This window comes from Carcharhinus amblyrhynchos, chromosome 4 (genome assembly GCF_965287045.1).
Source record: "Carcharhinus amblyrhynchos chromosome 4, sCarAmb.v2.hapA, whole genome shotgun sequence".
Taxonomy (NCBI): Eukaryota; Metazoa; Chordata; class Chondrichthyes; order Carcharhiniformes; family Carcharhinidae; genus Carcharhinus; species Carcharhinus amblyrhynchos.
This window is the reverse complement of record NC_137327.1, coordinates 25,052,760-25,078,297: the sequence shown is the minus strand read 5'-3', so window position 1 is coordinate 25,078,297 and position 25,538 is coordinate 25,052,760. Positions and strand designations below refer to the sequence as shown.

At 42.9% G+C, this 25,538-nt stretch overlaps 1 protein-coding gene across 1 annotated transcript in view; it reads right to left on the bottom strand.

The window, feature by feature from the left end:
- The window catches only part of cpne7 (copine VII), a 133,072-nt gene that overhangs the window by 77,446 nt on the left and 30,088 nt on the right, over window positions 1-25,538 (bottom strand). The window contains exons 2-3 of the mRNA XM_080188092.1: window positions 8,363-8,545; window positions 2,299-2,373 (exon numbers count right to left, since the gene is read on the bottom strand). Of these exons, the coding sequence (XP_080044218.1) occupies window positions 2,299-2,373; window positions 8,363-8,545 (258 nt within the window). The remainder of the gene's footprint in view (window positions 1-2,298; window positions 2,374-8,362; window positions 8,546-25,538) is intronic.

The following is a 25,538-nucleotide window of genomic DNA, read 5'->3' as shown; positions in this document are numbered from 1 at the left end:
GTGGTCAGATAGCTATGTTAATCGGAAATAATGTATGACAGGAGCAAGAAAGGACATAGAAACCATATGGATTGAGATAAAGGATCAGTCACACATATGGGAAAATACTACAGACCACCTGATAGCACTGATGAAGTGAAGGGAAAGGGAGATAGTTAACCAAAGAAATTATTAAAAAACAACCGTGGGCAATTTCAATTGCCTGAATTGAATGATCTTCTTTGACTTAATATATATCAAGTCAACAAGAGAGGAAATACTACTAAATTTCAGAGAGTGACTATTAAAAAAGAAAATGTGAAATACATTGAAGGAATTGTCATCACAAGATAATAAGGTTTAAGAGAATTATAACCTTCAAAGAAGAATGTAATGGGTAAGGAAAAGGCAACAATAAGGTCATGAGTGGTAAGTGAACAATGGGCTATATTTAAAAAGAAAGAAATTAGAAGTTAGAGCAATTCAAAATGGGCAATGAATGCTGGCCTTGCCAGCGACACCCACATCCCTCGAATGAATAAAAGAATTGGTATATCCACTATGACTCTCACCAACTTTTACAGAAGCACCACAGAAAGCATTCTTTCCGGAAGTATCACAGCTTGGTATGGCTCCTACTTTGACCAAGACCACATGAAATTACAAAGGGTTGTGAATGTCGCCCAGTCTATCATGCCAACCAGCCACCCATCCATTGACTCTGTCTACATTACCACTGTCTCGGCAAAGCAGCTAGCATAATCAAGGACCCCTTGCACCCTGGACATTCTCTCTTCCACCTTCTTCTATCAGGAAAAAGATACAAAAGTCTGAAGTCACATACCAACCAACTCAAGAACAGCTTCTTCCCTGCTGCTATCAGACTTTTGAGTAGACCTATGATATATTAAGCCGATCTTCCTGTACACCCTAGCTATGACTATAACACTACATTCTGTACCCTCTCCTTTCCTTCTTCCTTATGTACTCTATGAACGGTATGGTTTTGTCCGCACAGCATACAAGAAACAATACTTTTCACTGTATCCCAATACATGCGACAATAATAATTCAAATCAAATCAAAAGAGGAAAAATGCACTAGAAATAAGAACAAACTTATTCAGCATGAGATGTAACGGATAACAAGGTGAGGATAAGATTGGATCTAGTAGAAAAACACAAAGTACATAACAAAAGAAGGGGAAAATGAAAGGCAATATGAGTTCAAGTAAAAGGATAAAAATATCATTTAACTAAGTTTTCAGATAACATTTCATGAACAACAACTCTTCAGTAACACACACCAATGCCTTGTATATATTTCATCCTATCAACTTTTATAGGGCAACTTTCCACTTTGCAATAATGGAGAATAAATATTTAACACACTTATGAGAAATCTTTTGTCCATTACTTTAACAATGGTGCAACTTTATTTCAAATTGACAAGACAATGCCTGGTTAAAAAAGCAGGCAAAGAAATATTGTATAAATACGTTAAACTCATCTCCTAATATCAGAAAGCATGGCAGCATGGATGGTGCCAAGAAACCAGCATACTAGTCAGCGCCAGTATCTCCATCTCAGCACGGTGGCACAGTGGTTAGCACTGCTGCCTCACAGTGTCAGGGGCTTATGTTCAATTCCAGCCTTGGGTCACTGTCTGTGTAGAGTCTGCATATTCTCCCCATGTATGCGTGGGTTTCCTCCAGGTGCTCCGGTTTCCTCCTACACGCCTAAGATGTGCAGGTTGGGTGGATTAGTCATATTAAATTGCCCCTTAGTGTCCCAAAGATGTGCCATTTAGGTGGGTTGGCCATGTTAAATTGCCCCTTTGTGTCCCAAGATGTACTGATTAGGTGGATTGGCCATTATTGATTTGCAGAGTTATGGGGACAGGGCAGGTCAGTGTGCCTAGGTGGAATGCTGTTATGGAGAGTTAGTGCAAACTTGATGGGTCAAATGGCCTTCTTCTGCAATTTAGAGATTCCATGGTTTTTCACCCCATTCAATGCAATAAGTAGCGTCTTCTATGTCATTAAATCAGAATAACCAAACTTTCTCACCCTTACACATTTTCCTTTTCAATATTCAAACATAGGAAGCAATCAAGATGAAACTGTAGACTGCACAACATTAACTGATTAACAATGATTAGAATTGAGATGGTGCAATGCCCATTCCATAACTTCTAATATCCAAATACAATGGTGTTTAATTTTATAACAAACTTTCTTTCTATTTTTTAAGCCTTCTGCTAATTAATTAATGTTGGAATTAACAGAGAAACACCAGAATCATATGTTCTAATACTTACTGTAATTGTCGATTTTCCAGCATATTTTCCATATCTTAGGAACAAAGGTTTTGTTATTTTCTTCTGAGCCACGATCTGGAAAGTATGAAATCACATCACCAAAACTGAATTGATAGAGAAACCCCATTAAAGGTGTGTTTCATGTGCATCCAACCAATGGCATACCCTGGGAAGGTTTTATCTCAGTTGTGAAGAACAATAATTGATCCAGTAAAGTTTAACAACCAACTTTTTTCAGTGACAAAGTATTTAGGTTCATTACAGTTTCAACAACCAAGTTGCACAAATAAAGGTTTAGTCATAGAGTCGGAGAGGTTTACTGGTGGAAACAGGTCCTCCAACCCAACTTGTCCATGCCGCCCTTATTTTTTTTTTAAATAAGCTAAGCCCAATTGCCAAAATTTAGCCCATATCCCTCTGTACCCATCATACCCATGTAACTATCTAAATGCTTTTTAAAAGGTAAAATTGTACCACATGTACTACTAACTCCAGCAGCTTGTTCCAGACACTCACCACCCTCTGTGTGAAAAAACTGCCCCTTTGGACAGTTTTGTATCTCTCCCCTCTCACTTTAAACCTAGTTTTAGACTCCTCTACCTTTGGGAAAAGATATTGACTATCTACCTCTCACTTTAAACCTATGCCCTCTAATTTTAGACTCCCCTTCCTTTGAGAAAAGATATTGACTATCTACCTCTCACTTTAAACCTATGCCCTCTAATTTTAGACTCCCCTTCCTTTGAGAAAAGATATTGACTATCTACATTGTCTATGCCGCTCATTATTTTATAGTCTTCTATAAGATCACGCCTCAGCTTCCTACGCTTCCGAAAAAAAAGTCCCAGTCTATTCAGCTTCTCCTTATAATTCAATCCACCAAGTCCCGGTAGCATCCTAGGAAATCTTTTCTGCACTCTTTCGAGTTTAATAATATCCTTTCTACACAAGGGTGACCAGAATTGCACACAGTACTCCAAGTGTGGCCTTACCAATATCTTGTACAACTTCAACAAGATGTCCCAACTCCTGTATTCAATGTTCTGACCAATGAAACCAACTATGCCTAATGCCTTCTTCATCACTCTGTCCACCTGTGACTTCACCTTCAAAGAGCTATGAACATGTACCCCTAGATCTCTTTGTTCAGTAATTCTCCCCAATTCCCTACCATTAACTGAGTAAGTCCTGCCCTGGTTCAATCTACCAAAATGCATCACCTCACATTTGTCTAAATTAAACTCCATCTGCCGTTCGTCAGCCCATTGGCCCAATCGATCGAGATCCCGCTGAAATTGGAGATAACCTTTCTCACTGTCCACCATGCCACCAATCTTGTGTCATCTGCAAACTTACTAACCATGCCCCCTATATTCTTATCCAAATCATTAATATAAATGACAAATAACAGTGGGCCCAGCACTGAACCATGAGGCACGCCACTGGTCACAGGCCTCCAGTTTGAAAAACAATTCTTTACAACAACCCTCTGGCTTCTGTCAAAAGCTAATTTTGTATCCATTTAGATACCTCATCCTAATTTGGGCAACAGCCTACCATGCAGTACCTTGTCAAAGGCTTTGCTAAAGTCCATGTAGACAACATCAACTGCACTGCCCTCATTTACCTTCTTGGTTACCCCTTCAAAAACTCAATTACATTAGTAAGACATGATTTTCCTAAGAGTAAAACTTATTCCGAGGTCTGAGTTTCACAAAGGTTACTTTGCACAGTGGAGGCATTGATCACGCAAGGTACAGTTTGTGAATACACAATGCATTACCTTTGCACAATTTCCTGACAGCCACATTTCATTATATTTAGTGGAACAATAGGAACAGAGTCATGGCGATCAAGTTTGGCATTTTAGCAAGGCAGAAAGGGTGGTTTGAACTTGCGTGGCAACAAGATGACCTTGCATGCCCTTACTCTGAGCTTCTACTGCAGTAACCATATGTTGAGTGACTTTTGGTCTTGCTGCAATGAAAGTTGAGACATTGGCTATCAGACATTGCATCCTTGAGTCCGCAAGTGTGTTAGTGGAGTTAAGATCTATAGAACCATTGAATACCTACAGTGTGGAAAGAGGACATTCAGCCCATCAAGTCTTCACCAACTCTCCAAAACAGTTTCTTATCCAAACACTTTCCTCACAGCCCCATGCATTTACCATGGCTAATCCATCTAACCTACACATTGTTGGGCATCAAGAGGCACCTGCTCTCAGTAGGATAGTGGAATTTAACCTTAAGACAGACTTTCAGAAAACAAGAAATCAAACCAAATAAGAGACTGAAAACCGTAATAAATTAATCACAAATTACATCTGCCTATACCTCCTCCGAGAACCCAACAGGTGATTTTGCATCAAGTTTGCAAAACCCGTTGGACATCTTAAAACCACATTGGCAATTAGCAACCTCCGCTTACTATCGACAACTAGTAACAGAATGCTGCCTTACAGTATCATGCTGCCTGAATTATCATCAAACACCCAGAAACGTGACCTGAGGGCAAAATCCTCCTGTTTCGGCCAGTTCCAATATTTATAGTTCTGATGAAAAGTGAGATAAAGTTCTCTTTCAAGATTACTGAATCCTAATGCAGATTTTTTAGGGATAGATTATTGGGAAGGGCCTCTGGTAAGTCTTGATCCTGAAATCATAGTTGGCCTAAATAGCAAATAGGCTGTGATTTCTTTATTGGTCATCCTTAAGAGATAAAGCTGGATCCTTCTCTGCAGACCATTTACAAATCTTTAATCCTGTCATAAAAGTTCCTTACAATAGCTAATGTTTTTGAACTGTTTAGTTGAGTCAATTTTGTCCATTTTATGTAAAGTCGGATAAAGAAATCAGGAAATCAACTTCCATCCTTTCCAGGTACATAAAGAAATATTAGCATTTCAACGACACCTTATCATGTTGCTCAGAAATATTAGTTAAACTTAAAGCACATTACACAATGAATTATTTTAAAGTGCAGGGGCTGTTATCTCTGCAGAATTAGCATCCAGAATGCAAAAGGTGGTGGATGCCTGGAACTCATTGCCAGGGGACGTAGTGGAAGTGGAAATGGAAGTGACTTTTAAGGAACATCTTGACAAATACATGAATAGGATAGGAATAGAGGGATATGGTTCCCGGAAGGATAAGGGGTTTTAGTTAAGTCGGGCAGCATGGTTAGTGCAGGCTTAGAGGGCCGAAGGGCCTGTTCCTATGCTATAGTTTTCTTTGTTCTTTGTTCTAACTCACGAATGCTATGAAATGAGCGACCTGTTAAGCCTTTTTTGGGGATCTTGACGGGGACATTGCAGAACCAACTGCATCTTTTTTTCAATAGCTCCATGGGGCTCTTTAACATACGCCACCAGTAGTAAACTGTTGCATCCCGGTGGAGTGTCTGCTTAGATCATATCCTTGTGTTCTAGAGTGAGTTTGAAACTGGAGTCCTCCGACCTGGATGCAAGTGTGCAACCCAGCAGGCCAGGGTAACAAATACCAGTGCTTACTCAGATTACACTTCAATAGGTGAGATGTCTCTGCTCTCTCAAAGGTACAAGTAGGCTGGCAGAGGGGACCAGGCCAGGGAAGTGGTCTGGACACCAAGAGATGAGACAGCTGCAAAATAACCCATTTGATATGAGGAGTTGGGGAGTTGGGTAACTGCTACGAAGCAGCAGATGTCAACTTTCTGGTCTAAGTGGGATGGTGGATATGCGTAATGCACAACGGACCTATTTTACTTTATTTAGGTGCCCACCCCATGACTTTACATACTCCAGCGACAACATCATTGAATGCATTCCTGGTGGAATGACCCGGATGATGTCCCCAAATAAGTTTAGGAAACATAACTGTCATCTCAAAATTCTGAAACATTTCTGTACTGCTTTGTTTCACTGGCCATTGATGCATTTACTTAACTTAGGGTGAGGCCAGTCACATTTACAATCTGGAGTACATTGTTAATCACATTCGTCTCAATCAACAAGACTCAGACGAATTGCTGAATGGAACACAGCGAAAACCTTGCATCAAAGGAAGAAATGTATTTGCATGTAATGACCATATGACTCTTGAAAAAATGACATCTTTTGGGTCTGTGATTAACCAGATGATCTTAAATTTACTAACGTTCCAGCAGGAACTGAACAGATTATTTGAAGTACTTGTTTGACACGCCACATGATTTGAATCTCCTCTAACTTCAGTGCAAAGTAATATCAGACAATACGTAAAGCAGACCTATAAATCGAGTCAAATTCCCTAAGGCAGCATGAATTAAATGACACCCTCAGTTAAACTGCAGTAAAATGATCAGCACAAACAATCTTATTGAGATAGAAATGTATATGTCTTCAATTCCAACTCTTTCACATTTAAAAGAATGAATTATGTATCATCCCTGAATGGAATTGCAGGCTTACCAGAAATCTTATTTCATTTCATATAAAAACTCTTTTTAAGATAGCTCTGTGTGAAATCTTGATGACTGGCCAGCTGGTGACCACTTTAATTTGCTACTGCCAGCTGGAGCCAATCTGTCTTTGGCAATAGTTTTTGAAAAATATCTTTTTTATATTCCTCCATCTCAATTTGAAGTTGAAATCAGCAGCAGACACATCTGTATCTAGCATCTAAGGTCTTTGGTAAATAATGTTTTTTGCCAGTCCGTTGATATGCAGGGGTTAGTAGGGATTCTGTGGTTGCTTGATTTCATGCCAAACTTCACATCAGAGACTCTGGTGTAGATAAGAAATTATTACGGAGTCCCTTTAGGATACTGAGATGTTTTTAATTATCTTGAACATGGACTGTAAATTTAAGCAAAGTTTCAAAATCTGTTGCGCTTCTGTTAATTTTAACTAATAAAATTATTACATCAGTGTGTTTAAAATACGCACATAGGAATTTTACATAAATATGCTTGCCAGAATTCTATTGCCCTGCCTGATGGAATCAGAGCAGGCGAGGGATGGACAACAGAAATGTCCATTGATCTCAGAAGGGATTTTCCGCTCTCACTCAAGTGCTAAGTGGAGCACTATCATAGAAAATTAAAACCGTTGACATTTTTAGGTAATGATTTCTGGATAAAGTGATTAACCCTGTTTTCATTTTTAGATATTTGTAACCTCTCAATTCAACAGTGTGGATTGACAAAGTAGGAACGCAGATCTCAATCCCTGTGGTGTTGAAGCAAGGTAAAGGTAAAGCTGCCATAGTCCCAGATGACCATAGGCTGTTCACCCCCTCAAAGGGTGAGTGACTGGTGGTTATTTAACATGAGGATCACCACACCTCATCACACCACCTAAGGGCAGCACAGTAGCACAGTGGTTAGCACTGTTGCCTCTCAGCACAGGAATCCGGGTTCGATTCCCACCTTGGGTCACTGTCCGTGTGGAGTTTACACATTCTCCCCATATCTGCGTGGGTTTCGTCCGGGGTCCTAGTTTCCTCCTACAGTCTGAAAGGCATGCTGGTTAGGTGCATTGGCCATGCTAAATTCTTCTTCCGTGTACCTGAATTGGAGCCAGAGTGCGGCGACTGGAGGATTTTCACAGCAATTTCATTGCAGTATTAATGTACTTGTGACACCAATATATAAACTTAAATAAAACACCTCAGGCAAGGGGCAAAGTTGAGAAGGTGGGGTCTTCATGAATAGCCTCAGCTGGTACAGAAATTAAATCCACACTGTGCATCTGCATCACTAACCAACTGTTGAGTTAACTGAGCTCGATCAAGCATCAAAACATGCAAGGCATAAATGTGGACGTGACCTGTGTCTTTTTTGCTGGTGGCCAGCACGTTCTTTGCTTTGGCAGCAAGTTATAATAAATAAATATTATCTGAGCTATGTTATTTATTAAATATATTAAATAGTTAAACTTTGCGTCTGGAAAATGTCACCAGTAATATTTACAGTCCTGACCATTCCATTGTTTCCTCACTACAAGAACTAATTGAATGCAGTGGGGAAGGAAAGCATTCAAATATCAATGCAGCCTTATAAAGATGACGATTGTGATCAAAATTCTATTCCTATTTGTGTTTACCTGTCCCAGGGTGCACTCCACTCCACCCAGAAAATCATCATCACGAGTACCGATGCTGCAGTGACCATGAATGTCATATACTTCGAATCGAAGCTTCTGAACCTCCTCAAAGTAATAATCCAGGTTGAAAATTTTGGAGAAGACGGGATGCAAGTTACTCTTTATAACTTCAGTCCGGTCAACCTGGAAAGGTAAACAGATTTCACAGGGTCATTGATTAACTATTTGGAATATCACTTGTACCAATTTCCAACCTTATGCCAGACAGTGAGATTTTATTTCTAGGACATATGGTAGCATAGAAATTCTCGACGTTATCAGAATTGAACAGATCAATTGGACATGTCTCCAATTAGGTAGAAGGATTAGAGCAGCTCTAACACTTTAAGCAATAAAGATGCTAACCTGTCATTCACGGATGAGATCTGAAACATAGTAATAGGTCCCAGAGCCACAACAGTTTACTGCCAAGGACTTTAAAAAGGATCTTAGTACAATTATCAGGCCTAAAACATCTGCGTCCATATTTGAATTTCAAGGGTCCTGAATAATGGAGCCGTAGTCAGGAATAATGGAGCTATAGTTGGAAAGGGACAATGTTAAGCAGAGCTTAGCCACTAAATGAAGAATCAGTTTTAAACAGCTGTGTTTACGCAATTCTGTCCCAAGAATTCTGAGCCAACGAGTATGGAATCATCAAAGGTGGCATCTTCTTCTGAGGTTTCTGGTTTAATTGATTCATTACCAGTATTTGCTCATTAAATTTATACAACTTCTAATACCGGAAAGGTCTAATCACTTTTTTTTTAGTTTTTAATCAAGGTGGCTGTTTCCCCTGCAGTCCAAAAGATGTGCAGGTTAGGTGCACTGGCCATGCTACATTCTCCCTCAGTGTATCTGAACAAGCGCCGGAGTGCGGCAACGAGGGGATTTTCACAGTAACTTCATTGCACTGTTAAAGAAAGCGTACTTGTGACACCAATAAATAAATGAATAGATAAATAAACAAATAGAAGCTTGGTTTTTGAGTGAGGGCACACAATTTCACTATTTTATTCTGCTGTCAATATTAAGCATGTTGGATCAAACATTGCAGGTGCTCGATGTGTGGTAATTCTTTCCTATAATATCCCATATCATTCCACAGATACCAACTTAGAGAATGACTGCACCACTATAAGATAGCAGAATGTCCCTTTCTCAAACTAATAACTCATGTCACCTCTCTGAATGAGAATGTCGATTGATGACTGATTGGATACAACCAGTGGGAATTTTACTGTTGTGAATCTATTCTTCCAAGAAATTAGCTGAGGCTTTATACTGCCTCGAGCACTTACAGTTAAGAATAACAAGAGATAAGCCCATAAGGATATAAGATGTAGGAGCAGAAATAGGCCAATCAGCCCATCAAATCTGCTCTACCATTCAGTTAGATACCAACTGATCTAAAATGATAATCCGCAACTTCACTTTCCCACCTTATCCCCATAAACCTTGATTCCCTCACTGATTAAAAAATATGTCTATCTCAGCCTTAATGACCTACAGCCTCCACAGTCCTCTGTGGTAAAGAATTGCACAGATTTCACTACCCACTGAGAGAAGAAAAAGTTGGTTTGCAGATACAGCAGGTAATTAAGAAGGCAAATGGAATTTTGTCCTTTATTGCTAGAGGGATGGAGTTTAAAAACAGGGAGGTTATGTTGCAGCTGTATAAGGTGTTGGTGAGGCCACACCTGGAACACTGTATACAGTTTTGCTCTCCTTTCTTGAGAAAGGAGGCACTAATGGCAGTGGCACTGGAGGGAGTGCAGAGGAGATTCACTAGGTTGATTTTGGAGTTGAGAGAGTTGGCCTATGAGGAGAGACTGAGTAGACTGGGGCTTGGAATTTAGAAGAATGAGGGGGAATCTTATAGAAACATATAAGATTATTAAGGGCATAGATAAGATAGAAGCAGGGAGGTTGTTTCCACTGGTGGGTGAAACTAGAACTAGGGGGCATAACCTCAAAATAAGGGGGAGCAGATTTAGAACTAAGTTGAGGAGGAACTTCTTCATCCAAAGGGTCGTGAGTCTGTGGAATTTCCTGTCCAGTGAAGCAGTTGAGACTACCTCATTGAATGTTTTTAAGGCAAGGATAGATACATTTTTGAACAGTAAAGGAATTAAGGGTTATGGTGAGTGGACGGGTGAGTGAAGCTGAGTCCACAAAAAGATCAGCCATGATCTTATTGAATGGCGGAGCAGGCTCAAGGGGCCAGATGGCCTACTTCAGCTCCTAGTTCTTACGTTCTTACTTTCACAGCCAGGAGGTTTCTATTGGGCAGGTTCAGGGTGGCTTCCCTGGGGTTAGGAGGGGTGATTCCCTGAGGGGGAACAGCCAGAGAAATCCACCCATTGAGTCTTTAGTAGAATTTATTGATAATCATCAATAAAATTAGCCAATAATGGTCTTGAAGCATTTCTGTCTTAAAACAATTTGTATTTTCTGAGGCATCCCTGCCATACATGGTGCAGAATTCTCCCAGCCAGTCTGTGGTGGGTTTGGTGATGGGCAGGCATGGTAACTCTGGCAGGAGGCAAAAACATTGGAAGCCCATAGGAGCAAACTCCTTCTCCCAATTGTGGGTCACTCTTCCTGCTACCCAGTGACTTAAATGTTATTTGCATTAATTTGCATCTCTTAAATATTCATTAAGCAGCTTCCCACTGGCATTCCAACAGGTCTTTCAATCTTGCATCGTGCTAGTGGGAAATTGTGTTGGCATCAAACCCGATTACTAATGCAGAGCGTTCACAAGGTGGCCCTCAGTCCTCAGAGTGAGCACAGCAAAGATTCCTGCCAAAGTGCTGCACTGCTGCTGACACACTGTATTACCACACTGCCAGGTTAGACCGCTTCCTGTCTCCATCTCCATGCTGAGCTGGTCTTCATGGGCAACACCGTGCGGCTGGACCCATGGACCCTCCTGTGTCACTGAGTCAGATCAAAACAGCACCTGGTGGTTGGGGAGTATAGGCTCTCCTTCCCCACTGGCACCACACAGCAGTCTCTATCTGGGCAGCACGTGAGTGCAAAGTGAGGCGGGGGGGGTGGGATTGTGGTTTGACAAAGACAAGGGGGACACTGTGGAAAGAGGACGGTGCAAGGAAGGGTAGGGGAGGGAGAGAAGGGCAAGGGCTCACTATGTCACACAGAGGGGCAAACAGGTGGATGAAGGAGACAAAAAATGGAAGGCTAAGGGAAGACCGAGGGGAGAGAAACTGAACCCTGACAAGGCTGCATGAGAACCTCATAAACAAAGAGGACTAATGGAAGCCACTTTGTTTATTGGTGGTGGGTAGAGGTCTGAGTGAGGCATGGGCACCTCGCAGGTAATAGGATTAGGGAGAATGGTGGAATCGGGGAACAGATTTCCTCTCAAGGCTGTTAGTCTTTTGTCTCTGGGTTGCTAACACCCTGCACTGTCTGCTGAAGACACCTGGGCTGGAGAGACTAATATGAGTCTGCAGGACTCAAGTTGAAATATGGAGCTGGGATCTTCAAACTGAGGGCGGGCGGATGAATCAGCTACCGACCTGCCAGGAGAATTGGAGGGGAACTCATCTGTGCATAATTAATAAGCCTCTAAGTGCAGAACCTGGTGTGGAATCCTGCTATCCTGGAACAGGCACCACCTGCAGTCTCCCAGCACTGCACTTAGTCCCAAAATGGGACAATTCCACCCATCGTATACTTAACTATATTGAATCTTACCATTGACATCTTGTGTCCATCAGAAAACACTTCCCACCTCGGATGCTTCAAACTGTGTCCCATTTTTAATATTTGGAGTTGGAATATTGAAAGTGGCGTCAGTTCATTTTCAATTCTGCACCAATTTCAGATAGCCCCGCTGAGTTCATGTTTCACACCTGTGTGATTCACATCCCATCCCCTTCCCCCTCCCCCTCCAACAAATACCAAATCTAATAGAAATGGGAGCAGGCCTTCCACATCTGAGTCTCACTCTCCGTTTTTAAATATTTTTAAAGTGAGTCTGACTTTGTGAAAATCCGGCCCTTACTCTCTCAGAGAGAGGGGTAAAGGCTGTTTGCCTCTGCTAGAATGCAAGCAAAATGCAGCTGAGAAGACATTCTCTGGTCAAAGAGAGGGAACATGTGGAAATCCCTGGGAGATTTGTTTTGGTGTAGCAGTGCCCGGGAAGTTGGATTGGGAATTCTCAGGAGACCAAGGGAAGTGTTCACTGGATGTTATGACAGAGCAAACAGGGAATGGTGAACACTTTGGAAGCTGGGAGGACTGTGGACTGAGCTTGCTCAGATGCATAAAGTCAGACGCCACTTTCAATATTCCAACTCCAAATATTAAAAATGGGACACAGTTTGAAGCATCCGAGGTGGGAAGTGTTTTCTGATGGACACAAGATGTCGATGGCAAGATTCAATATAGTTAAGTGTACGATGGGTGGAATTCTCCCATTTTGGGATTAAGTGCAGATGCCACTAGTAAGGAAATGCTGTTCCCGTAGTTTAGAGTTTGAGTTGCCCACAGCGTGTTATTTACTCATTGTTCATTTTAGTTTGTTTATGACAGGAAAGTCTGAAAACCTGAAATCTTGATGTGCGTTCTTTAAGTTGGAATTCAATTTCTTTTCAGTTTCCAAAGGGATTGTAACTTCTGAAAGACTGGTGTTTTGGGGAGAAAACTGGGAATCCAGGGTAGGGAAGCTGTTCTGGAAGCAGTGCCTTGGTGCATGGATGGCCATTGCCCAGGGACTTTGCTAAGCCCTGGCACCTGCCCACTCACCAATACCCTTCCCGACACTGATAAAAGACTACAGCGGGTGGCAGTGGGGGTTGGGAACCCTTAATTGGGCAGTTAATTGCCTCAATTTGCCACCCAGTGGGCATCTGCACCTGAAGCTCCTGCAGCTGGTAATAGGAAGATATTAGGAAGTAGGAAGACATTAGACTCCCCTCCCCTCCAGCATCTTTTGCCATCAGACTACCGAGCCTCTCATCTCCTACACCGCCTGCAAAGGGCTGGGTGCCATGTGCCATCTTTTCTCCACTAACCCAAGGATGGTAAGGCCAATTATAACACAACAATAGCACCTCAGTTCAACAAATTCACCACAAGTGAGGAATAAAACCTGGGAACCAGTTGGCATACGCCTCAGGTATTCATGGTGTAACCGTACTGAGCTATGACTAAAACTGTAGCAGTATTTCAGATTGACAATTACATAAACTATTACATCAAGTCACCAGTGAAATCAATCTACAGTCCAAAGGTTGGTGGAGTTTTATTTTACTTCAATTACAGACAGAACAAGAGCACAATTATTCCAGCAACTGTAGATTATTATTGGTTAGAAAAAAGACATGGAACTTTCTAAAAGACAAGACTGACCTTTACATTCTCTTGATTAACTTCAGTAAATGATCAGAAGAAATTTGATTGAAAAGTCTGCAAGATGAAGAAACTTTCCACAGCAATGAAGTCAGGAAAATATATTTCTCTGCCGTACTGATGTCACATCTTAGGCTGTCGAGTGACTGGGCACAGTTTCTCAAAGATTTCTTATCCCTGGCAGAAGTGAAGAACTAAATTGGGACTTGAATCTACAAACAAGGGGGTGAACAATAGGAGCTGGAATCACCAGTGCCAGTTGTCAAGCAATGAGGATGGCAATGTACGATGTTGGCTGGGAGCTTGCTTAGCAGCAGCCCAGGTGTCTGTGCGGGTCACACACATTACTACCAGCCAGCACTGACTCCACTAGCCTCTGGACTGTCGGTTGATTTGATTGCTCTTGATGTGATAGTTTATCTACCAATCAACACTTCCTAAATCCAACCAGCGTTTCTCAAAGGGCAGCTGTTGTAGCTGTTTCGCAAAGTGTTTTTCAAACAGCACCAATGGGGCAACAGGCGAGAGGAGAGCGCACCCACTTACCCTGATGTAAGTGTGGGAGTTGGAAAGGAGGAGAGGCACCATGTCTCCACAAAAGACCACAGCTAGATTGGCAATGATTCCCTTCTCATTACACGGTGCCCAGCCTAAAAAGGCCTGCCCTCTAATTGGTTCCTACATATATTGGTCAAGTAAACAATCCCATATACACTCCAGGAATTCCTCCTCTACAGCATTGTGGCAAATTTGATTAAATCCATGCGCAGGTTAAAATCACCCATGATCAGCGATATTCCCTTATCACATGCATCTCTAGTTTTGTGTTTAATGCCATTCCCAACATCACCTCTGTAGTTTGGGGATCTACAAATGACACCTACTGAGGTTCTTTGCTCCTTGGTATTTCTCAACTCTACCCATACAGACTCCACATTGTCAGAGCCGATATCCTTTCTTCTTTAACCAGCACTGCCACACCACCACCTTTTCCTTTATGCCTGTCCTTCCTAAGTATTGATTACACTGGGACATTCAATTCCCATTCTTGGTCACCCCGCAGCCATGTCTCCGTAATCCCAATTATATTGGACCCGTTTACATCTATCTACACGATTAGTTCATCCACTTTATTGCAAATGCTCCGCGCAAGGCACAGAGCCTTTAAGCTTGTATTTTTAACATTGTTTGCTTTGCTCCCAAAACTTTTTCTTACAGCCCTGTTTGAATTTTATCCTTGGTTTCTCTGCTAATCACTTTTCTTATTGCCTTTTCTACCTTTTGTTTTGTCCTCCTTCTCTGGCTCCTTATATACATTCCTATCTCCCTGGCAAATTAGTTTAAACCGTCTCCCTGGGACATCAGTCCCAGTCCTGTCCCGCTGTAACCTGTCCAATTTGTACATTGGACCCAGAACTGGTCCCAATGCCCAAGGAATCTGAAACCCTCCCCCGACACCATCTCTTCAAACGTGTATTTATCCTCTACTCTGACTAGCACGTGGCACAGGCAATGATTCTGAGATCACTACCTTTGAGGCCCAAAAGCTTAACTTTATCCCTAGCTCCCTGTCTTTTGCTTTTCGGACTTTATCCCTTTTTTTACCTATGTTGTTTGTACCAACGTATACTGCAACCATTGGTTGTTCATACTCCCCCTCCAGAATGTCCTGTACCTGCTCCGAGACATCCTTGACCCAAGTGCTGGGGGGGGGTGGGGAGCAGGCAGACATACATTCCTGGACTCTCATTTGCAGCCTGTCTAATCCCTTTACTAATTGAATGCCCTATAACTATTGCACTGGTACACTTTCATTCTCTTTGTCTTATTACAGGGGCAGCATGGTGGCATAGTGGTTAGCACTGCTGCCTCACAGTGCCAGGGATCTGGGCTCAATTCTGGTCTCAGGTCACTGTCTGTGTGGAGTTTGCACATTCTCCCTGTGTCTGCGTGTGTTTCCTCCCACAGATATGTGGGTTAGGTGGATTGGCCACGCTTAATTGCTTCTTAGTGTCAGAGGGATTAACAGGGAGAATATGTGGGATAATGGGAATTGGACCTGGGTGGGACTGATGTCGGGGTAAACTCGAGGGGCTGAACGGTCTCCTTATGCACTGCAGCGTTTCTATGATTCTACAGCTCCCGCCCTCAAGTATAAATCTCTGCTGATTCTCTTTGCTCTTATCTCGGACGAAGGGTCATCTAGACTCGAAATGTTGGCTCCATTCTCTCCCCACAGATGCTGTCAGACCTGATGAGCTTCCCAGCATTTTCTGTTTTTGTTTCAGGTTCCAGCATCTGCAGTACTTTACTTTTATACCCTGCAAATTGATGGGCAACAGGCAGCCATGTGGATAAATGCAAGGAGTCTGGTCCTGAGGACTTGGCTGCAGTGTTGCAAAAAACTTCAATGATCCCATAAAAGCAATGAAGGTCCTGATATCTGGGGCTCAGGCAGTGGTACACTCACCCCTGGCTTCAAGTCCCAATCCCAAATTTGAATACAACAATCGAGCCTAAAGGAGCACTGCACAATTGGAGATGCCATCCTCCAGATAAGATGTCAAACTGAGGCTACATCTTCTTACTTGTGTGGATGTAAAAGATCCCTTGGCACCATTTTGAAGAGGTAGAGGGCCATTATCCCTTTGGATCTTAGCCAATATTTATCCCTCCGCTGACACCACAAAATAGGTCATCTGGTCATTATCACATTGCTGCTTCTGGAAATTTGGTGTGTGTAAATTGATTGCTGCATTTCCCACATTACAACAGTGAGCCCTCCTCCTGGCACTGTGCCCTCAGAGGGTGTTGGCAACAGTGGACTTCCACTGGATTGATTATACTTGACGTCTCCCTCTGCAGTACACCTGAGGAAATTCTCCTGACCCTTAACACCTGCCCGCCATCTGATATACTGAAAGGATTTAGAAACATGGAAACATAGAATATAGAAACAGGAGGAGGCCATTCAGCCCATCGAGCCTGCTCTGCCATTCATTTTGATCATGGCTAGTCATCAAATTCAATATCCTGATCCCATCTTTCCCTCTTTATCCCTTGATCCCGTTAACTCCTAGAGCTATACGTAATTTCTTCAACGTTTTAGCCTCAACTATATTTTGTGATAGTGAATTCCACAGATTCACCACCCTCTGGGTAAAGAAATTTCTCCTCGCCTCAGTCCTAAAAGGTTTACTGACTGTTTATTGGTAACATTATGAAGACACAAGTCCAGACGTGGGGTTTGAACCCAGAGATAGGGGTGCCAGCACTTCCCTGTAACTACGCTTCAGGAAGTACCTGCTGGGCTGTAAGGTGCTTTGAGACATTTGGTGGCTACGAAAAATGCAACACAATGTAAGACTTTCTTTTTTCTTCTTTTCCACTGTACTGCCAACCTCACATGCTCCTCAATGTCCATCATTTAGCCTTCAGCAGTCTGGACTCATTCTTCATATCCAAGTGTTTCACCTCACCCTCCCACACACACCAGTGCTGTAAGCCTCACACCTCCCACATTCCATATACTGTCAGCTTTTCAACTATGACAGGCACATTATCCAATCACTTTGCAGCAGACACACTGACACTCTTCCCTCTATTTTGCAAGATTAGAGGGGACATATCAGGAGGCAGCAGGGGCAGGGCTGAGGCATGCCTGCCTTTCCTGAACCTATGGAAAGAGTGTGTTATAAAATGAGTGGGTCATTGCAACCATTGAACCACAAAGAACAACACAGCACGGGAAACAAGCCCTTCGGCCCAGTGAGCCCACACCGCCATTTTAACACTATGAGTGCCCTCCTCTACCCATGACCTTTGTCTACACCTATTGGGGAAGATTGAGGGAAGACTAATTTAGGGACAATTTGTTACACCAATCAGCCCAAGAGCACATTTTTTGGGGTGTGGGAGGATACCGGAGCACCCGGAGAAAACCCACACAATCACGGGGAGAATGCGCAAACTCCCGCAGACACCAACCCAAATCCATGTATCTGCACAGCAAACAGTGATAGTCACTGAGCTGTCATGTTGCCCGTCAGATGGTCCAGTTTAAGCGTACAGTACGACATGAAGCACTAGGCAACTCTCGAAGCAACATCCAAGAGCAGCCATTGCACGACCCACTGCATGTATGCCCCTTGTTGTTGCCGAGAACATCCAACATGATGGGGTGTTCCTGCTGTATGCACCTTCTCAATTTCCACATCGCCCTCATCCCAAAACCCGACATGAAGATGACACTGATTTCCACCCAACCCTCCAGCCTCATCCCAATCCCCTCCATCTGAACTTCTACTTCAGATACTCAAGAACTATCAGCTGTCCAGTCAACGCAACCTCACCGTGAACAACATGATAAGGAAGAGTTCTTTGACAGAGAGGCTCGGTCTGGCACTCACAGGCACCAGCTCAGATATTGGCACTGCACATGCTTTAGTTGGTAATATGAAGGTGAGATCAGCACAAAGTGAGCCACTGGGCACAAGTGTGCTGTAACCAGGCCAGTGTAAGGGGGGCTATGGGAAGGTCCTCTTGGGGATCTGTGCAGCATAAGCCTGCATGCACGCACCTGGATGGAGCAGTCTGGATTCCTGGCATGGTGTGCAGTGCAGACAGAGGGTAGGAAATGCCCTCCTGACTTCCACGCGATCGCTGGTCATTGTAAGGAGCACTGCAGTGTGAGGAACACCTGCCAAGCTCCCTTGATTGGGCGACAGCTACCAGGTGCCTGTGGCTCTTAGTGGTCTGGGATGGAACGTCTGCACTAAACCACAGTGTCTGTTGAGTAGATAGTGGCAGGGTTAAGAGTGCGACATTGCACCTCATATCAAACCCCTCAGGGAGACTTTCAGCAGACAGGGAGAATGCTTGCCACACAAGCCCCAACCCAGCTGCAACCCCAAACCTGAGGAAGCCCGGCCCAGCCTGAGCCTGCCCCCCTCACCCCCACCAAAGCCCCTATGCCCATGGGAGGCTGCCCACCCCATCCCACACCATGGCAGTGACTGAACTGCCCCCTTGCAGCCTGAAAGTTGATGCTTAGCAGGACTCACCTCCTCGCTTACCCACGCACCCTAAACCAAAAATGTAGGAGCCGGTAGTGATTCACACCCATGTGAGAGCCTGCTGGAGAAGTAGGAACATTCCAGGAGTGGCGGGGCGGGGAGGATAGTCTGCTGAACTCACTAATGAGATTGAAAGCCAGTCAATCTCGTGTGAATTGACCTCACGCTCTTTCTGGGCAAGATTCAGTTAGCGCTATTAGAAAGGGGCCAAGACGATTGTAAACAACTTGGCGCCAAGCGTGAAGCCAATTTTAGGCCCACATGCTATTCTCCGGGATCGACGCAATCTACTCCGGGTGTGACGAGATTGGGCAAGCCCTCCTCGAACTATCTTTTAGACTGAACGCCGCAGGAAATCAGATCATCATATTTAAAAAAAATCATTGCTTATTTTTTAATGTCTGGAAATGCACTCATCTTTCTGCCCATTTTCTGCTGAAAAATCATTGCAAACACTTCCTCTATTATTGATGTTATTTTCACTTTGGATTTCAAGGACTCTTTTGAATAAATTAGAATCTTTTTAAATTAATGAAGAATGTAGCTTAACAAAATAATTAATGAGAAATATCATTAACAACAATGTAGCTGTTATGAAACATATTAATGATCAGAAATTCTATTCGAATTACACATTCCATTTATACTTAAGAGTCACATAAGTGAACATGTGAATATGTGTGGGCAATATAATGTGGACCTCAGCAAACATAATGAGCAGTTTCCACACACCACAAAATGAATTACTTTGAAAATAACTTAGCTGAGTCACTCCAACATAATCATGCACACATTAATGAGTTTTACTCATGGCCAATATGACTTTCCTATTTCTGTCCATGAAGCTAGCAGTTAATGGCATGCATCCGATCCTAGTTTATCCTAAAGAAGCTCCACTAATGGGATGAGAAATTGTTCTACGTGCCACCAGGCAAACTGTGAGGAAAGTTTTAACCTCATCCACCAGGGTGGATGAAACCTCCGTGGCCAGGTGGGACACTGATTTGACATCCCATCCAATGGAGGCAATATTCACCTCCCTGCCAGCTGGGATTGGCTGCAATGTCAGTTTGACACCCCGCCCAATTCCAAACTTCATTGAAGTTAATGAGTAATATTAACTATGGTGTGAAATCAACATCCCACCTAATCCCATAGAGATGTCATACTGGGCAAGTTAAAATTTCTGCCATTGTCTCAATTCAACCTGTATAAATATTCTGTATCCTACCTTCCAGCTTACTCAAGGAACATGATCATTCATTGGGGGTGAAAATGGCACTTTAGATGGACTCAGTTTCAATTGGCGCTTTGTTGGCCTTTTGCTGTCCAAGTCCCCATTTATGATTCCATTCATTTGGTATCCCAATACTCAATTCCCATTGGTTATTGGCCCAGTTACTAACCATTGCTCATGGCAAGTTTCAACCCTAAAATTTTGTCAACTTCAATAGCTATTTTCCATTCCACAGTGGCTGGAGTGCTGTGTGATTATCAGCAGAAATCTTTTTTGCTCTCCCTGGCATCTATGGCAAAAAAAAAGTCCAAAAGGGCAACAATTTCAGTGGATAGATATTACAAAATTAAACTTCATTATTACCAGCCACAAGGTGACTCATTTGTGGTATTTGTATTTATGCTAATGTACCTACAGTGGTCTGCAGTTATGATGTCACAGATTTTTAAAAAGAACTGTTTTGAACATTACAATTTGAAAACTTCGGGCTGAATTTAAAAACTGTTTCCAAAATGGATTCCAAGAATCACCTGACTTCCTCCTTGAGTATTGGGACTGGAGAACTTCCAGGCAGAGAAAGAGACCACATCCATAGAGATTTATATTTAAAATTTAATGAGTGTTCGAGAAGAGTAAACAGAAATTCGTTGGCTTGATGGTTTTTCCTCTAAACACAAGGACATTAACTCATAAGTGACTGTCAGTTGTGAACAACCTTGATGTTGTGTTGATGACAGGCAGTGAAGAGACTTCAGGTAACTGGAACAGAACTACCATCTCTGTTTCTGGAAAGTGATGATGTGGAGATGCCGGCGTTGGACAGTTTACTGTGTGTGACTTTATATACCCTTCTCTGATCAGAAACACACCTGACGAAGGAACACTGTTTCCAAAAGCTTGTGAGATTACTATCAAATAAACTGGTTGGGCTCTAACCTGGTGTTGTGAGACTTCTTACTCTGGAAAGTGACTCAGCAGACTTATGCAAGTCACATGATAGCGGTGGCCATCTTGGCTTAGCTGCAAAAAACACTGAAGACGGCAGGAAGCTGCATATCTACAGAACCATCTTGAAGAAGCTTCAATCCCAGGAGGGACTGAGAAAGGCATCTAAAAACAGCTACTGGTCTGCTGCAAAGTAATTAGACAGCTAAAAGTGCCAGAATGGAAGAAAAGAACCTTATTTTCTCCCCGTAACTCTGATTTTGCCTCCTAGAGTCTCCTGTTAAAGCAACCTCCAGCAGTTTGACAGTGAAAGCCATTGCAGTGACGGAGACAACTGTACAACCTCAAGACCTTCACTTTAGAGAATGCCAACTCACTTTCAAAACATATCAGGCCCACACCAAATATTGACTATTCTAGATTTACATTTAGAAGTTTTGCTTTATCTTTATTTGTGAAATAAATTAACCTTTATCTTTTTTTAAGTAAAACGGCTTTCCTAATGATTATTTTTAATTTAAATTATTCAACCCAGGAGTAAAATAAACACACTGACAAATACACTGTTCACAGGTGACTTTAGGGAAACACCTTTGAAGCAACAATGACAAACCAATATTTAAATATGATATCTTTTCTTTCAAAGTTAGATTAATAACATGTTCCCATTTTTTTCTGCGCATCATCTCATTAAATGTCTTCCTTTGAAAGCAAGGAAACAAGAAACTCTGACATAGGGATTCCCAGACTCAACCTCTTGATGTCCATGCCCCTCTTTGGGGCAAGTGGAGGGGGGGGGCGGTGAAGAATTGGATAAATTCCATTTTCAAGCACAGGGATTGTGAGGGCAGGATTGGCCCTCAGCCGGTCCTGTTCAGACACTTTTTTTTTTAATTCATTGGACATGGGTGTCATTGGCTGGCCAGCATTAATTGCCCATCCCTAGTTGCCCCACATTGCTATGGCCCTGGAGTCACATGTAGACCAGACTGGGTAAGGACAGCAGATTTCCTTCCCTAAAGGACATTAGTGAACCAGATGGATTTTTCCAACAATCAATAGTGGTTTCACAATCATTAATTGATTCTTAATTCCAAACATTTTTTTATTGAATTCAAATTCCACCATCTGCCATGGCAAGATTCGAACGTGGATCCCCAGAACATTAGCTGAGTTCCTGGATTAATAGTCTAGCAATAATACCACTAGGCCACATGCTGCCTCTGCATCCAAATGATTTCAGTCCACAGTCCAGGATGGAATGTGCTGCTGACTGACTGCACACTCAACAAAGGGCCATGCACCATACCATGGGATGCATAGTTCACCTGGGACTCTTAAAGGGACCCTGCCCTTCTTAAAGGGAAATACATTCAAGATACAGCAGCTGTTGTAACTGTCTCTGGAGCAGTTCACTAGAAGGAAAGCACAGCAAATGGAACAACTGGTCAGGCTCTTTGCTCCAGTGTTGGAGGCATTGGTGATGGAGATGGAAGGGAGGGAAGACATGCTATTCCAGTAGGGGCCAAAAGGCTCTCAAAACTCTCAAAACACATGCTGAGAAGGGTCTGGGAGCCAAGAAGATTAATTTTCAGAGTCTGACCACCCCCCCCCCCCCCCCCCTCTCTCTCTCAAGGAACTGGCTGCAGTTCTGGGAAACAGTCATTGACCTCATTCTGAATGCAATTTGACATGACATCTCCTTACACACCCCTCCCCCAGCCTCTCCTGCCAGCAATGCACACCGCATGGCTGACCCATCAGCAATCAGAAATCATACCCAACATTCAGATAGTCCATCCCATCCTAACCCTATATGCTGCCAGCCCCACACCCACTTTTTGCTGCTTCCGTGTAATTCCAGTTATTCTGCTACAGCAGGCGCATCACCCAAACCAATTGCAGCACACACACGGTGACTGTTTCCTCTCAATTGCAGAATGGGAGGCAGCAGTAAAGAGTTGGAAGGGAAGAGGCTTCCCTATTGACCGAGCACTCTGGAGGGGACCGTGCTCCACATTGGGAATGGTTGTTATATCCAACAGTGCACAAAACATTCAGAGTGATGGTGTCTTCCTATCCTCCACCATTGCTGAGATCTCACTTCACCCTCATCCGGATATCTGGCATCAAGTGCAAGCTGCAGATGTGACCATGGACTCCGTGTCAGTGCGGCACGGTGGCACAGGGGTGGTTTGCCCTGCTGCCTCACAGCACCAGAGGCCTGGGTTCAATTTCCGGCTTGGATCACTGTCTTGTGGAGTCTGCACGTTCTCCCCGTGTCTGCTTGCTGGTTAGGTGCATCGACCATGCCAAATTCTCCCTCAGTGCACCCAAATAAGTGCTGGAGTGTGGACACTAGGGGATTTTTTACTGTAACTTCATTGCACTGTTAATGTCAGCTAATTTGTGACATTAATAAATACCTTTTCTAAAATGATATCTTGGTTATGTTTACTGTTCAATTTGACTGCAAGATTTTAGTCACATTCTCACATATGCTGTTCCCAATACTATAACCATTTTTAAAAAACTAGTTAGAGGTCATGAAGTTAGATGATACGTTTCTTGTTGCTCTGATCATCCTTCAATATGGAATTCCTTTCCCATCTTAAACTACTTGGATGTAGTGGTACAAAGCTGAGAGCCCTGAGATAGCAATGCATGTGGTCATTCTACAGGTGGCACAGTGGTTAGCACCGCTGCCTCACAGTGCCAGGGACACAGGTTTGATTCCTGGCTTGGGCCACTGTCTGTGCGGAGTCCACACATTCTCCCCATGTCTGTGTGGGCTTCCTCCGGGTGTTCTGTTTTCCTCCCACAGTCCAAAAGACGTTCTGGTTAGGTGCATTGGTCTTGCTAAATTCTCCCTCAGTGTACCCGAACAGGCGCCGGATTGTGGCGGCTAGGGGATTTTCACAGTAACTTCATTGCAATGTTAATGTAAGCCAACTTGTGCCACTGATAAATAAACTTAAACTGCTTTCAACTCCACTCCGCATCCATCGTGGCAATCCTCCCCTTTCATATTTCTGTCCTGAGACAGCCAAGACTTGCCACCAGCTCAGTTAGCCTCATCATGAAGAGCGAGAGCTACACCAAACATCTGATGAAGAAGCGTCATCACTTGATCTGACTCCAGCAGCTACTGGTCTCGATTCTGCCACTGCAAGAACATTCGAGGCTAGCATAAAGCTGGGAGCAGAACATTGTGCTGAGTGAACATCAGAATGGGCAGAAGGAAATGATGGTTTGTGCTTGGAGGGTGAGGTTGCAGACGAGAGAGTAGATTCACACTGTCAATGATCATCACTTGCCAGGGCAAAGCGATGGCCGTGTGGTATGTTCACCAGACATTTAATCTGGTGAACTCAACTCATGTTTCTGGGTTCAAATCCCATCATGGCAGATGGTGGAATTTGATTTCAATTTTTAAAATCTGGAATTAGGAATCTACTAATGACCATGAAACTACAGTCAATTGTTGGAAAAATCCATCTGGTTCAGTAATGTCCTTTAGGAAAGGAAATCTGCCATCCTTACCTGGGCTGGTCTACATGTGACTCCAGAGCCACAGCAATGTGGTTGACTTTCAACTGCCCTCAGGCAACTAGGGACGGGCAACAGAATCCAGAGAATCCCTACAGTGCCGAAGGAAGTCACTTGGCCCATTGAGTCTGCACCAACAACAATCCCATCTGCCCTGTCACACATTTACCCTGATATTTCCCTGATACTAAAAAGCAATTTAACCTGGCCAATTCACCTAAGCTGCACATCATTGGAGTCGTGGAAGGAAACCGGAGCGCTCGGAGGAAATGCATGTACAAACTCCACACAGACAGTCACCGGAGGCTGGAATTGAACCAGGGTCCCTGGCGCTGTGAGGCAGCAGTACTAACCACTGCTGGCCAGCCAGCAATGCCCATGAATGAATTAAATTAAAAAATGCAGCTTAGCTTTATTATTGCAAAATCTTTCAATATAATGTAGCACATCTTTCTATTGGAAAGAATGTACATCAAAAGAAGCTGTTTTTGATGAATATAACAAGTGCCCCATGAAGAAGACAGCTCTGCCCATAAGAACAAAACAAAAATCACATCTTTGGATTTTTAGATTAGGATCACAGTCAAACTTCTCTTTATCTTATTTATTATTTAAGCACTTCCTCTTTTCCATAGATAGCAATAATCAAAGCCAAAGACAAAAGGATCAGACAGAATAAGCTTGGCTGTAAGACATGTTTTGCTTCTTTTTTATAAAATTTCAATAATTTATATCTACTGGGAGAAGAACAGCATTTATCAATTATTTCCCATCACTTTCAATTTACCTGACCTTCAGATTAGCAATATCATTTTTAAGAGAATATCTGAACTTGGAAAGCAGTTTAGTTAAGAGTGAAAATTGATATATTAAGTATATAAAATGATAAACTTGATTCCTTTGGGGGTTGCTATTAGCCAACTCTGCAAAAGAACTTGGTTCTTTGTGC